We start from the raw sequence: 15,610 nt of genomic DNA, 5'->3' as shown, positions 1-15,610 counted from the left end.
GGCAAAGTAATTACAGTAATCCCCATTGCCTGTATTGGAGCTTTTATGAGATCACCTGCAGGTCACTCCTCCTGACCTAAAAAGACCCATTTTAAACATTATACTGTAAAACCTTAGGTGACTATACTGAAATAGCAGCATTAAGGGCTAATTAGTAAATATGCTGTCTTACTGAGTGTGTATAATTAAGAAATTGTATTTCCTAGTATTTTCAGAAGCTTTTCTGCAATGTTAGTTAGCAGAATTCAAAAATAATGGATTGATTTCAGTGCAGCTGTATCTTTCTTATCGAGAAATAATTTTAAAATGTACATTTGCCCATTTTGCTTGTAATGCTCAGTATACTTGGGAATTACTCATGGGTTAATAATAGTATGTGTAGAAACAGTGGGATAATTACTCCTCACTCTTTGCTGGAAACAATGAGTTTAATTCTTTTCTCATTTACACTGGTGTAACTAAGCAGATTTAAGAGGAATTTCCCTAGAATTGCACTGCTAGGATGACAGGAGAGTCAAAGCTAACATTTATAAATTTAAGAGAATCTGTTCTTCACTGATTTACTTCTTCATTTATTGTTTTTTGTTTCGTTCAGCTTACTGAACTTGTAACTCAAGTTGCAAATCCATAAATCCATTAAGATCTTTTCAAAATATATTGGCTTTTAAGTAGGGACATTGGCACAGTCAAGTGGGTTACAACTCCATACTACACTAATTCTGCATCATTCTAGATACAGTTTCACTAAATAGGAACTTAAGTCTAAGTAGATTCTTGTTACTTTCTTATGTAAACCTCTATAAGGTTTGTAGTGCTGCTGTGGCATGACATTTTGTGGCACTGGAGATCAGGTACCACAACTTTGGAAATCAGCAGAAAGGCCACGATTGTCAGGTGTTGCAAACCAAACCTGAAATCACAAAAGAATCAAATCCTGAATGTGAGAGATAAGAAAAAACTGCAAAATGTTGTGGGGTTGTTTTCTTGTTTTGTTTTTTTTTCAGTGTTTCTTTTGTTTGTTTTGGGTTTTTTTCTTTTTTTGGGGGTGAGGGGTTTGTTTGCTTTGGGTTTTGTTTTTTTTTTTTTTTTTTTTTGTTTTGTTTTGTTTTTTTTTGGTTTGGTTTGGTTTGGTTTGTTTGCTTTGGTATTTCTTTTTTATGTTTTTTTTAACCTGAGTGGATATGTTTGTAACAAGGTTTAATCTGTATGGGGAGAGAGGCAATTAAAGTGCTGTCAGTTAATCCCATTTTATCTTATTAAAGAATGGTAAACACGAATATTGTCTGGTTAATGAGCAAAAAGCCTGTCAGTGAACAATTCTTCTGGTCTTAAACAAGAAGGAAAAATAAAAAGGGGGTTTCTTTGAAAATTTGTTTATGTTATCTTACATGCCTTTTAGAGGGTGCTGAAATAAAGTATTGATTGCTGTATTTAAATAAATCCTGAAGGGGAGGTTTTCAATTTACCCGAGTGTTTGTTCAGATAGGAAAGGCTGAAAAGACAAGTGACTTGTCATTGTGTGTACTCAGACTGCACAGTATCCTCATCTAAGTTTGTCAGAGAATCGGATTGAAATGTCACTTTATCTAATGGGGGACATGAAATTGGCCTTGTCAGATCACCCACTTATTGTAAAAAACAGCAGTTTGTATCTAATAGGTGACATAAAAGTAATCAAACATTGAGCAAAAGGAAAATAGCGGGGTGGAATTGATTAAATGTATTTGGTGAAGTAAATTAGGCTTCTACATAGAGTCCCTAGGTTGAATTTTTCTAATAGTGGGCAGATCCAACACAGATTAGATGTAGGAGAACAGAATGAGCCTGTCTGAGCAGACGTCAGATTATTACAGAGTTCAGACTGCTTATTGAGTTCAAACAAGGTAAACCAAGGTGTCAAACTGGTTACAAGGAGTTAGGTTTTTAAGCAAGGGTGTAGAAGGTAACCATCTGCAATGCTGGCAGCTTAAATGTCTGCGTCGTTCAAAATGGAAGATTTAACATCAGGAACAGAACCAAACCACTTCAAGAATTTATTCTGGAGGACAGAAGCATAGCAGAAGAATTTTGAGATCAAGACACAATAAGAAAATAGTTATGATTACTTTTCTGTTGTCTCAGTTGTTCTCCAATGTTTAGTGTACTCAGGTGCCTAAAGTCTCTTTTCCCTCCCTGCCAATTACCCTTTCATATTGGATCCATCAGTTTTTCTGTACCCTTTTTACAAACAGTGATGATGTCAGGACTTTTTTTTATGGTTGTCTGAAAAATTCTGTCATGAAACCTTGCTTTCCTACGCTGCTATTTTGGCAAACTGACTCCAGGCTGGTACTTTCCAGTGTGGATATGTGCCTCAACCTGGTGGTTTTGGGAAAACCTCCAGCCAAAACAGTTGAAAGAGTTCAGCCATCTTAGCAACCTTCCCATAGCCTTTTGTTATCAATGGGGGTATTTGTTGCCTTTCATTCACAATTAAATGCCGCAAAATGTCGCTTTTTTTTTTTCTTTTCTTTTTTTTTTTTTTCTTTTAAGGGATGGAATAATTTGCATGCCCAAAGGGGAGCACGGTCATATATCTTTATTAAAAAATAAAATAGGAAAATGGAAGGAAAAAATTCTCAAAGCTCTTTAGTTGATTTCAGGACTATAAAGTTATAAGGCTTTGGTTTTTTTATTAGTTAGTAACATGGACAGAGCACCAGATGCAGTTGGTACCTTATTTTTATCACTTCATCTATTCATGAAATGCTGAACAGCATAATGTGGGAATATTCTATTGTCTTTGAACAGTTATTGTTCAATTTTTTTAAAAATTAGCTTGCAGGTTAAATGTTTCCTCCCATTTCTCCTGCAAAGGTATCATGGCTCCATTCTGTCACTATTGAAGTAGATCTTTCAATTTTTCAGGTTTGTTATTCTGAGCCATAGAAAATAAATGTATATTTTTGTGTGTACTGTAACTCACATAAATCTCAGAGATTTACATTATCTCCACTGGAATCTATGAGTCATTCCTTTTCCCTCCCTTATTAAAATGTTAAGAGAATTGAAAACCACGGATCTTAGGATCTTGCAAAAGATGGTTGGAAATTCTATGTAATTTAAAGCACAAAGCACTGTGAATAGAGGATTTGGTTTCAAGTATGTTTCAAATTAATATAGAAGTGCATATGAAGAAGTAGTTTATATGGATGTACAGTTAAATTTGCTTTCATCCTCTGAATGAGGGCTGCTACCTATCATGAAGGCTTTTTTTTTCCTCATATTTGCTGCAAATGATTAATTTATGTAGACTGACTTTACAGCATCTGCCTAAAGATTCTTGTCATCTGCAGACCTCTGGCTTTGTAAGGTGGACACTATTTTCTTTACATAAGGGATTATGACCATTGATTGCTATTTGTCACAGAATTCAAGAAAAGATCACCTGTCTGTCCTAAGTCTAAAAAGCATGAAATTTGAAATTATGGTTAAAAATAACCTACTTTTTTTGAGTTATTATTCTATTTTAAAAGCCTGTCTTCAAAGGGTTTCGCAGTACTTAATAGCTTTGTTTACTTCTGTTTCAGGAGAGAACTATGAGGAAGAATTCCTCTTTAAGCTAAACTGTCATACTAAATAGCCACTGCTACAAACTTGCTTCTGCAATCAGTTGAAATTCCTTCCCTGAATGTACACAGATGTAAAATCACAGTTCTGTTGTACCATTTTCATAAAGGTATTACTTGGAAAATAGTTGGCACAATATTTATTTGAGACTGCCCTAGTGCCACCAGTAAAACTGCTTTTAGTAAAAGACAGTGGTGCTGCAGTCTGGTGCCTACCTGATTGATTCAAACTCCTCAGTATTCTAAACAAATTAAATCATTCTGCCTAAAGAATGAATAAATGAATAAGTCACAAGAGCAGCTTTTATATTTTAGTCGTGAAATCAGCTCATTATATTTGGTAGTTCACCGTTTGTATTAAAGCATCTGCTTGACTCTGGGTCTTGTCTATTTAACCAGTCACTTAATAATGAGCATCATGTTTTTAATGAAAGGCTCATTTTATGTAACCTCCATCTCTGCTAAGAAGACTACTTTTAGTGTTAAACTATGTTAGGAGCATTAAACTGCAGTATATGCAGGCTTTGCTGAATTCATGGAGCTTGCATTAACCTTTTGCACTTTGGTCACAAAGGAATGAAAAAATATGCCCCAAGGGATGAAAAGACAATAAAATACTGTCTATTTCATGTACTTGTAATACTTAAAATGAATTGGTGTAACCACTAACCTTAGTGACCTAACTCCTGAGTTTGCATTTTGAATGGCACTTCAACAGCCTTTAGGAGCATTTGAAACTTGAAAGTAATTAACTGTTCTTTCAGCATGGCTAAGTAAATGCCTTAGGATGCTCTATAAAAGTTCCATTTCATGTCTTGGTTCACAAAACAGCCTAATGATTTAAATTGATGCTAAATCATTTTGAGTCAAGCCAGAACTGTTTCCAGACATGCTATCGCTCTATGAAGCCATAGTTTATATACTTAAGGAACAATGATTTCAATAAAACTGCAGTATGTTTCTAACCAAAAGATGACATCAGCTTGCCATATATTGCTGCTGGCATAAACCAGTGTTTTCCCTAGTGATTTGAAAATGTAAACAGTAGTATTCTCTTTATGTACTGTAATCTACCATAGTGTATTAAGCTGTTTTTATGTCTATACCAATTAGCAATAATTAATAGACATCTCTGGAGACATTCTGGATTGCTGCCCACTGTATCATGGTTTTCATTATAGTAATCAATTAGTTTCGTTAAGATGAAAATATATCATGCTGATGACATTGTTTGCTGGTTGGTGATGTCAGATTTCAGCCATTACCAACAGACTGCACAGGCTGAAGCCAATCTGTAGCTGCACATTGCTAACTAGAAATATTTTGTGTCTGAGGCACAGCTAATTTTCAGTGCAGTTAGTGCTCTGTGGATTGCGTACCCCTTCTGTAAATTAAAAAGGTAGAATAACATAGGATAATTGCATGTTTGTTGAAATAGCAGTTTTGATGTTTCACAGGAAATAGTAATGCTTATTTCCAGAGTTTCTCTCTCCCTCGGGCTTCATTCTTTTATGTTATTTGCTTTAACTCTGACTTTGAAGTCCTTGAGAAAGTGTCTAAATATATAAATTCAGCTTTCTGTTTGACTACCTGTATCTCAGCATGTTGGGAAATGGTTTGCAGAAGAGGATAAATCTGAATCTACAGCTTAGCAAAGACAGATGTTCTACGTTCATTAAGTATTCTGTGTAGCCTTAAGAAGGTGGCAGTGTTTGCTGATAGATATGTTAAGAATATTGAATCAAACAGTGCCTTATTACAGCAGCCTGGTTTCATTCTACATGAATATCTTGAACCAAGGAGAAGGTGAATTTTATGCAGATGTGATGCATGAAACAGCAGAGTAATTTCCTGGTTAATCAATAGGGAAAAATAAATTTGCTATTTACCTTTAAAAAGAGATGATGTCTACAAATCGTTTCTGCAGTTTAATTTAAAATGAAGTATCCATCAGGCAATAAATAAGTGGGGTTTTAAAATTTTCCTCACTTTTAAAAGCTTTAGAATACAAGCTATCAGGAGATCACACACATGCTTGTTCTGTGAGATTGGGTACTGCTTCTGTGTGGTAGTTAGAGAAAATAAGCCATTACATGAAATAGAGTCAGAGTCATAGTAAAGACTCCAGAACTCCCCTATGTCTCATTTAGAAACTCTTTCTGTTTAACCAGGTTATAGGACTTGAAAAAAAAAATACCATATTTATTCTACTTACACAAAAGTCTGAAAATCTGAAGCCTGCGTAGTACAGTCTATGAGAAATAGAGAATAAAAAATTTATTTTGTTTGCATGCAGGAATCACAGTTCTGGCTATGTCCAAAAGGTAGACTGCAATAGCAATTTTAGCTTAAAAATGTTAGTTTTAAGTAGGATTTATAAGAATAAGGATTTTTATAAGAAAAGCTAAGATTGTATTTCTTTTTAAATTTGAAGGTAAAAGTTGCCATGTAATGGCTAGTGAATAGGATTATAGTTGCATCCAGTTTGAAGTTACATGGTATAAAACAAAAGCTTCCTGTTAAAAGCTCCAAATAGATAAGCAAAAGACTCTATTTCAAGTTATTGGAAATAAATGACTCTGTAGTGATGATTTAATCACATCCATATTTTTCTACAATCTTCAGCTCTGATACAGTACAATACCCACAGATTATTGGATGTTTCAAAAGCAGACAAAGTGCCAGTTTGCTAATTGCTGTTTTTTGTAACTTCCTGTGCTTCAGAGCCACCAGTTCCCATTGCTCCACCTCAGCTGTCCTCAGTTGGTGCAACTTACTTGTGGATCCAGTTGAATGCCAATTCCATCAATGGGGATGGACCCATTATCCAAAGGGAAGTTGAATATCGAACTTCAAGTGGAAGCTGGTATGACATACAACCTGTTGACTCCACAAGCTATAAGATTGGGCACCTGGATCCTGACACAGAATATGAAATCAGTGTGTTACTTACAAGACCAGGGGAAGGAGGAACTGGATCTCCTGGCCCAGCTCTTAAAACAAGAACAAAATGTGCTGGTGAGTACTTCAAAGAAATAAGAAAGTTGTAAGCATCTTTCTTGGGCTGAAAAGGTAAGTTACTTCACTGGCTGTTTTTGCCATCTGTCTTAAAGCATAAGGCTGCAAGAATCAAGCCTGAATTCTTTTTTTTAACTGTAAGCTATCAGTGTTTGCCAGCTACAATGACCTTGAAGCCAACCTTCAATGCCAATGTAGATTGTAGCTGTAATCTTGCCTGTGCGGGCCTTAAAGTGGTCAGTGTAGAGTGCAGTATAAATAGTTTTTACTCTCAGGTATGCACTGAGCTCTCTCCATTTCACTGAGCTCTGTCCATTCCATTACACCCCTCTCTTGACAGTGTATGTTTGAGTTTCAGGTTCATTTGGGGTATTTTTTGGTTTGTTTTTTTGTTTTTGTTTTTTGGCTAGCATCCCAACCTTGTTAAGGATTTGGTTTGTTTTGGATAAAGTTTCCCTTTTTTAATGCCAAATACCAAACTTGTAGATAAAGTGAGAAGAGATCCTGTGTAAGAGCATAAGTACTCACTGTTAAGTGTCAATCAGTAGATGATGTTTGGCAGAGGACTGGTGTCTTGAGTGACTGACTGACAGCATGTCATGAGATGTGGAAATCTGGGTTCCTGTTTTGTATTTTATAATTAAAAGTGCTGACCTGTGAGTGTAAAAAGATACAGAATAAACCCATTATACTAACAATTTGTACAGTAATTTTCAGGAAGAGTGGCACTGATATTTGGGATTCAGCCAGTCAGAAAATCATAGAGTATACTGAGAGCATCATTAGTATTTTCTCCCAGTATATTGAGTCTACTTTCTGCTGGTGAAAAGTTGGTGAAAGACAGGCAGAAGTGTACCTAGAGGAAATGGGACTAAGCAAATGGTATTAGCTTTTTAAAGTATGGGTTGGTGCTCTTTGCCTTTTAACAGGAACAGTTACATTCTTCAACAGAAATAATGATGTGTTTCCACTGCATATGAAAGTAAAGTTACTTTTGTAAAGTCACCTATCCACCTGTCAGTGGCTAAATGGCATTTCAGCTGAGCTGATTGGTGTGATGTCAAACATGGAATGAAATATAGTTGCTGTCAGAATCCCAACGTTATATTTTGAAGATGCAAGCTTGTACAAGTGCTAACTCTTTGATATTCTTTTCGGTTCATTTTTCCTTCCTCTTGGTATTGAATAAGTAATTAATGCCAAGTAACAGAAAACAGTACAGTTAGGTTATGATATTGAGCTATTTAGTAAATATAAGATTTTATTTTTTTACTAGACTAAGATAACTTCAGCCTAGTCAAAAGTGGGGCATAAAAATGAATTAGAGTTCCCTTTAGTAGGATTTTGGGGTCACTGTTCCTTTTATAATAATGTAAAATTTTCTGTCTAGACAAGGTAAATAAGTAATTCCTACACAAGTGCTTCAGATATTTTAAAATCTGAACAGTTTTTCTCATACTTTCATCATCTGCTTACGTTCTTAGGTAATTTAAATTAAGCTGTCTAAGGGAACCTGTCTGTACTAGAGAGCTAGAGGGTGTGGTGGGTTGATTCCAGCCAGCAGCCAAGTATCCACACAGCCCCTCACTCAGTCACCTCTGCTGCATGACAGGGAGAAAATGACAGGAAGGCAGGAAGACTCATGGACTGAGTTGAAGAGGGTTTAATAGATGAAGGAAAAGCTGTGGCCACCAGCAAAGCAAAATAAGAAATTTATTCCCTCTTGCCCCTCAGCAGGCAGCTGGTTAGCCATTTCCTGGGAAGCAGGGCCTTGGCGCAGTGTGTTATCAGCCTTGATTTAGTCACAAATCCAAAACAGTGCACCATGAAGGGTGCTATGAAGGAAATTAGTTCCATCCCTGCTGGACCCAGTAGAAAGAGAAAAATCCAGAAACATCATATACTTTCTGGTCTTTTCAGTCGCACATACTATTAAAACATGAATTCAGTCTCGTAAAACTCTGGAATACTGGAAGTATTTTATTACCTGGTAATGTCTTGTAATACATCAGAATTATTTTTGTTTTCATTAAGCTAAACAGTAACCCTCTTAAATTAAAAGCAGGAGGTGATGGCTGACTGAAAAATTTAAATTGAATTATGGTATTAAATCTGTCTCTACAAATTGGCTTTTTTATGGCAGAAGATACTGCTTTGAAGGTGTAGTGGTTATTGGTTAGCTGTTAGCAAGTGACATGCTAATAACTGTCCCAAGGGCTTAAAAAGAGATGCTGATAAACTAATGATGGTATAATTAAGCTGGGTAGGAATAAAGTAACGTCAGTCTCCAAAGCATACCATAGAATTAATAAAACAGGAGTCTTTAAGAGAAGAGTCATTGCACCTTTTTAATTACTGTGATAATTGTATGCTGCTTGCCTATTCCCTAGGGGTCTAGTGAACCACTTGGAGACTTGAAGCAGTGTGCTAGACATTCAATAATCTTAATAGTTCTCCAAAGCATTTGAAATATGTTTTCATTTTAGTAAAATGAGATTTCAGGGGTTTGTAATAGACAAGTCTTATGTATAACTCTAGTAAATAAAAGCATCTATTAGAATGCAGAGAAAAAAAATCTCTCCAGATTTGGTTGCATCGCTCTCAGTGGAGCAGTTATATCCTTTCTAAAGTGCTTTGTATCCTTTTGATGAAATCTAATATAAATGTAAGTGTGCTTTCAGTGTAATGCTCAGGAAAGCTAAGGAATTAGTTCCAGATCTGGATTAGATTTAACCTAGAACATGGAGCTCAGGCTTGAAAGAAAGAAACAAAAGAAACAAAACAAAAAACACAACACAAGAACCAGGACCTTAATGGGGTTTGGTCATTGTGAACCACATTTGAGTCAGCCTTCGAAAAAAGAAGTTTTCTTAGTTCAGGACCTGAAATCAAGGCCTCCTCAAGTTGTCTGGATTTTGAATCATGAATTATTGTGCTCAAAGTTCCCACTTCTGACAGCTGTCTCATGTGATGTGATGTGAGTGCTTCCATTTAAATGGAAGAGTGCTAACATTTAAAATAAAAGGTGGGCAAGAGGAGGCAGGAAGAAAATTCATTACAAGATACATAACAGAACATTTCTGTTACACAGTATATATCAAATTACTCTGATGCACATTTTCACTCTCATATAGTTATCAAATAAGAATTGCAAAGCAGTCACCCACAGTTAGAGTTATTTAGGAGCAGGATATCAGAGTCCCTCAGAGTTCAGACACCATTATCTGAGAAATAAGACTGTTAGCTTGGTGTGAGACTTGCAATTCCAGCCAGTGCTATAGGGACCTCACTCAGCTAACCAGCTGCACAAATACTTCAACCAAAGAAATCACCTTGCATGTAAGTGCAGAACCAACAGTGAGTCTGATCTAACAAGTCTGAAGCTCTGAAAATCAATAGGTATAAAGAGCCCGTTAGCCCTACTGGACTGGGAATTCTCTAGGGCCTGAAAATCCAGAATCAAATATTCTCTAAATTTGACCCCAAACCAGTGGAACTGTACGTAGTAAAACCTAAGTAGCGATGCTGAAGGATCTGAAGGATGAATAAGGTAAACTATATTTTGTTGTTTTCTCTTTTCCAGATTGATATTTCATGGGTAGAATTATTTATTTCAGTTCTTTGCTACATTGTTTATCTTTGGCATGCATTACATGATACAAAACTTGCTCCAGTATGTGTGCATGCACTCTGATGGTGAAGCAGTGCCCCAGTTAAAAGAGTTTCTTGGGAAACGTGGAATGGCTAAATGAGCTCCTGCAAATCTTTCTTGCTCTGTGGCCCCTTTATTATGAAACTTTATTTTTAAACAGTTATTTTCCTTGAATCTACTGGTGAACAGATATAGCTTAAAACCAGCTACCTTAAGAAGAAAAAGTAAAATAAAATCCTCTCTCCTGTCTTAGCAGGAGGGAAATTTTAAGGCCTTCCAGGGATAATCATTGCCTTTTTCTCATCATATGTCTTTTTTCACTGTGACATTTGCAATAATTCTGGAAAAATAGCATCTTTTCCTTTCTTGGACCAAAAAAATAAATACCAAGAATGCCATGAAAATAGCTTTTGGTGCACTATCCCCAAATTGTTTGTTGGGTTTTTTTAACAGCCCAAGCTATGTTTCTATGTGCTAAGACATGGTTATTACCCTGAAGTATCTGCAAAAATAATCACTGTCAATCTAACCAATGATATTCCAGGCAGAGAATTCATATAATCATTGTACATGGAGGTAACAGAAATGTTTTAATTACCATAGCTCATTTTGCTGTCTTTTCTACTCCATCATCTGAGTTTGTCCAGAGGAAAGCAGCATGTCTGAGCTCTTGAATCTGTATCACTGCTGTAGTTTACTTGAAAACTAATTGTTGCTCCCAAAAGGCTTGCTACAATCTGGAAGGACAGAGCAGAGGAAGGCTTTAAATCCTTATTCTTAAAGATTATTCTTTTTAGTTTATTCATTTTGCTCACTGCTTTGGCTTCAGCTGGGTAATTTTCCAAGGTGTCAAAATCAAACTGACATCTGCCATTCTCTGTCCTTTCAGGTTTCTTTAGATCTTTAGACCTTTTTGTCTCAAGAGAAGAGGGAGGGATCTTTGTGTCACTAGGAAATGAAATCCTTCCTTCTTGTTGCTATACCTTCAGGAACTGCCTGTGAACAAGTTCATTTTTTGTTTGTTTTCAGGCTTATAGCAAAGTCATAATGTCACTTAGTTTTGCAATCATAAGAAAATGTCAACTTGTAGTCAGACTGCAGGTTCTCTTCTACAGCTCTTTCTTGGAATATAGCAATTTTTTCAGAAGTCTGAACCAAGGCCATGCACCTGTGTTCTATCAGAACTAGACTTCAGATCACAGACACTTGAACCCTGAAGAGGGGAGGGTTTGCAGATATTGCACTGGTTTATTTCCTTGCAAAAGTTCAGGGATAATTCTAAAGTCACCATTCTAAACCTGGAGCTGTAATAAACTTCAGTATCATTGATTTATCGGAACAGGAAGTCCACAGTGAACTTAAATTTCCTATATGGCTTCATTGTAAAATCAAGTTACAGTTTTAATAGAAATTGAAAATAAATAATCCCTGCTGTATCATCCTTTCTCCTAATGCGTTTCTGATATACAAATCATTCCCATATAACGTCCACTTTCTCAGAAGGGTAAAAGCAAGCATTGGGTTTCCTGCAGTGCTACAGGTGAATCACAGCTTTTGTAGAACATAAGTTGATAGATTGTAATAGAATTGCAAGTAAATAATACCTAGTGGGATGTATGTCCATACCTCCCTGTTAGGTGTTAATTACCTCTTATTAGAAAATAAAAAAAAAATGCATCTTGGAAAGGGTCCTTCTGAAAACACAAATGATGTCCAGCTGTGACTACTATGTGAAAGTTCTTCCTTGGAATCGACTGGCCTGGAAGCAGGCACCCAGTTTTTTCCTTTTGGAGCTGATTTCTCTAACGCTGTCTTACACAGCAGTGAAAAACCAAAATAATCAGAGTTCTTCCCATAAAATGTCTCTTTCAATCCAGTTCTCCTCCTTTTCACCTCATAGTCTCATAACATTCGTCTCTAGGAGTTCATGAAAGCCAAACAAAAAAGTCATGAATGGCAGAAAAGGCACCTGCAACAGATGCCACTCCTGTCTGCAGGACTCAGGGCAGTACAGGCCAGTCAGCCTCATGTGGTGATGGAACTGTTATCTCAGAAACCATTTCTAGGCACATAAAGGACAAAAGTATGATTAGAAGAAGTCAGTGTGGATTCATGAAGGGAAGTCATGCTTGATGAACCTGGTGGCCTTCTGCAATTAAATGGTTTGGTAGGTGAGGGGAGAGCAACAGAAATATTCAGAAGCTGCTTGGACTGTACTGAGCAGCCTACTCGCTCCTTATTGAGCCGTGGTTGGACCAGGCTATCTCAGCCACTCTGTGATTCTGAGTTTCTGTCACATTTTGGAAGGAGGAATTGTCACCATGATGTCTCTTGTGTTCTCCTGGACTTTGCTTTCACAAGCTGGGATGTATCATGACATCTCCACCCTATTCCTGTCCTTGCGTGAGGCTGTATGAACACTGAGGTACAGAGTGACCAAGAGTGTCTTTTATAGTAAAAAGTGTATTATAGACAAAAGTTTGAGTTTTACTTTGCCAATGATAGGGAAAAAAAAGTTTTCTTTTGGAAAACAAAACAGTATCAGTATATCTGCTTTTTCATCCCATGTGTATCTTTTCTATGCAGAGAAAATCTTCTCATAAATATTTTTCATAACATCAGCTACCAAGCAAGCTGGTGTTATGTAGAACTTACTGGCAGTGTTGTGTCTTCATCAATACCTAAATACATATTTTTAGGTCAGCTACAACATGCAGAGGTCTCGTTGGAGAAACAGAATATTTTCCCTCTGCCACCAGCTGAGGGAGGGATGTAGAAGAGGGCAGGAAGACTGATACAAAGATCTGGCTCTGTTGGCCTCTTGTCTGACAGAGAAGCTTAAGTGTGTTAGGAACATGGACATGTTCTGGTGGTGATAACAACACATAGTATGAAACCTGACTGTCAGATTGGTTTGTTTTGATGAGCTCCATATTACAATGAGGAGAAATAGTATTCTTTACTGACAATTATATCTGGATTAATGTAGTCGTGGAAACAGAGGGTTTGGAAGAAGAACTGCCAGGCAGGAGTATCTTTGGTCATGTGAAAAGCAGTCATATAAATGGAGACTTAGTACTTCATTTTATTAGATTTCCATTTCAGAACATTTGCAGAGGAAGAAATTACCTGCTCTTTGAGACAAATGAACCTCCACCATCTTAGAGCAAACCTGAGGGGCAAAATTATTAATTTCACATCTGGCCGATAGAGGGAATGTGAAGAAAATATAATGATCTTGAGAAATTGTAGATAATGTGATTTCTTCTATGACATCTCCATCTCTGGATTTGATGCTGTCTCATATTACTTCTAAGGATAAGACCAAAAAGCACTTATTCAAATATTTTGCCCAGCTTTGATTCACGAAGAATTTCTTGTAATGGAATGCAAGAAACCCAGCAAGCTAGAGGTGTTCTGGTGATAAACAAAAGACTGGTATGTGGGCACTTTTAATAGAAGTGCTAAATTAACCATGCTTGTTACAAATATTGATAGGGCATTTCTTAGTATTATGTTGTTCTGAACAAATAGAACATGACCCATTCCACGGATGCACGGATCTCTTTTCAGAAATGATATTACTGCAGATTTAAAATAAAGGTGCCTTCCCTGTTAAGTTCCACAGATGCCTTGAATTTATACTTCCTGCTGAACAGTTTTTTCCCCTGTTTTGTTAGCAAGTTTTGGGTCAGTTATTCCAGTTTTCAGTTACGCCATACTGCCTTCCAGTTACAGGAAAACTTCACTTCCTTGTTAATAATGATGATCCTTTGGCAAAAAATGTAGCAAGTGACACAGGAGAAGGATGGCTTTTTCTCTGACATAGTCAATGGAGAATGTCTTATCCAAAACCAAGGAAAAATATTTTATACATTTGAAGTAGCCAAAATATGTTTATTTCTTCAATTTATCTTTGAATTAATGACTGATTATGCATGGCTGAGAGTGTACAGATATATTATACATACACATGCACACATATATCCCATCAATCCAGTTCTCTTTTTACTTCATGTATCTGAAGGATTGTATAACCCCTGTGACCAAAGGGGATTTAGGCTCTGAAGAACAGGTTTTGTAATTAAAAATAAATGGTTGAGTGAACTTCTGAGCCATCTGCTTTAGGAGCCAGGAAAATAAGATATCCCATAGACAGCAGAAGCCCAATTTCTGAAATATTTGTCTACTAAATATCACCACCTTATGATGGTAATCCCATTTTCCCATATGACAGACATGCAAGACAAGACACAGCACCCAATTAACCAGGAGTCTGCTGTCAAATGGAGTATCTGATGTTAGACTTGTGCTTTTCTGCCCTGAGCCTCTTGAATGAGGGCATTAGGTTGGCTCTCTCTCATCGTCTGGAATTAAATTCTGGCAGGACTGTGTCAAATTTGTTTAAATTTCAAACACGTTATTTGGATGAAATTTGTCAGTGGTTTTAAAGGGTATCAAAAGGTGGAAATGGATGGACAGGCCTGTTGCTCTGTATTATTATTTTAAGGCTCACCCTTTTGTTTGAGACTGTTAGACCGTGTGCTGTCTTGCCCAGCAGCTTTGGCCAGCTGTAAAAATCACATAACTGCACAATTCTGCAAGAGCATCTGTGGAACATGAAACATCCATGAGTCATGTAGAAACACTGAGATAGCCAAGGTTTGAATCTTATAATTTTCTTTTTATTTTAAAAATTACTTAGAAAAAAAAAGTAAAACTAAAGGTTTGCAAAAGGGAAGGTACATTAATTATACTTCACATCAAAGGAAAACAAACACTAACACTAACACTAAAAATCCTCTTTTTTTCAGTGCTTGGTATGCATTTTGGCTTTACAAGGCTATTTATTTTAGAAATGTTTAATTCTTGCATGCAGAATCAAGTCCAGCATCCTGGAAGTTCCTAGGAAAAAATTCTGGTGCTGTGATTACTGGAATCTCTGGTACTACTTTGTGCCATAAAGTACAATTACAACTTTATAGCCTGGACTGCAGGCTGGATGTCTAGTTTGATACCTGAAATCAGGGCAGGTGCAAATGAAGAAAATATCCTAACTCAGGGTGAGGGAAATAAATACCTCTCTCTTCAGGATGCTACGTGACTGCACTGCTGTAGGTAGGTAATGCTGTCCTACAGTCCAAGAATCAATTCTGATCAGCAGGTTTGCATCATGTTTCTGTATGCAACTACAGAAAAAAATAATTTGAAAGTTTAAATGCTAGACCTCCATTTCTCTAGATGTAGAAGAGTAGTTTTGTTTGGGAAGCCATCTAATTACTGCTGAGTGTATTGGTTAGGAAGAGAGGGGCATCTCTGTGGAACTAAGATC

General features: G+C 36.6%; 1 protein-coding gene across 12 annotated transcripts in view; it reads left to right on the top strand.

The window, feature by feature from the left end:
• The window catches only part of PTPRM (protein tyrosine phosphatase receptor type M), a 470,301-nt gene that overhangs the window by 188,560 nt on the left and 266,131 nt on the right, over positions 1–15,610 (top strand). For all 12 annotated transcript variants that reach the window (XM_071737183.1, XM_071737189.1, XM_071737191.1 and 9 more), the window contains exon 7: positions 6,333–6,626. In XM_071737183.1, coding sequence (XP_071593284.1) covers positions 6,333–6,626 — 294 coding nt within the window. The remainder of the gene's footprint in view (positions 1–6,332; positions 6,627–15,610) is intronic.

Source organism: Heliangelus exortis, chromosome 2, assembly GCF_036169615.1.
Source record: "Heliangelus exortis chromosome 2, bHelExo1.hap1, whole genome shotgun sequence".
NCBI lineage: Eukaryota > Metazoa > Chordata > Aves > Apodiformes > Trochilidae > Heliangelus > Heliangelus exortis.
Note: the sequence above shows the minus strand (reverse complement) of the source record. Positions and strands in the feature narration are given on the sequence as shown.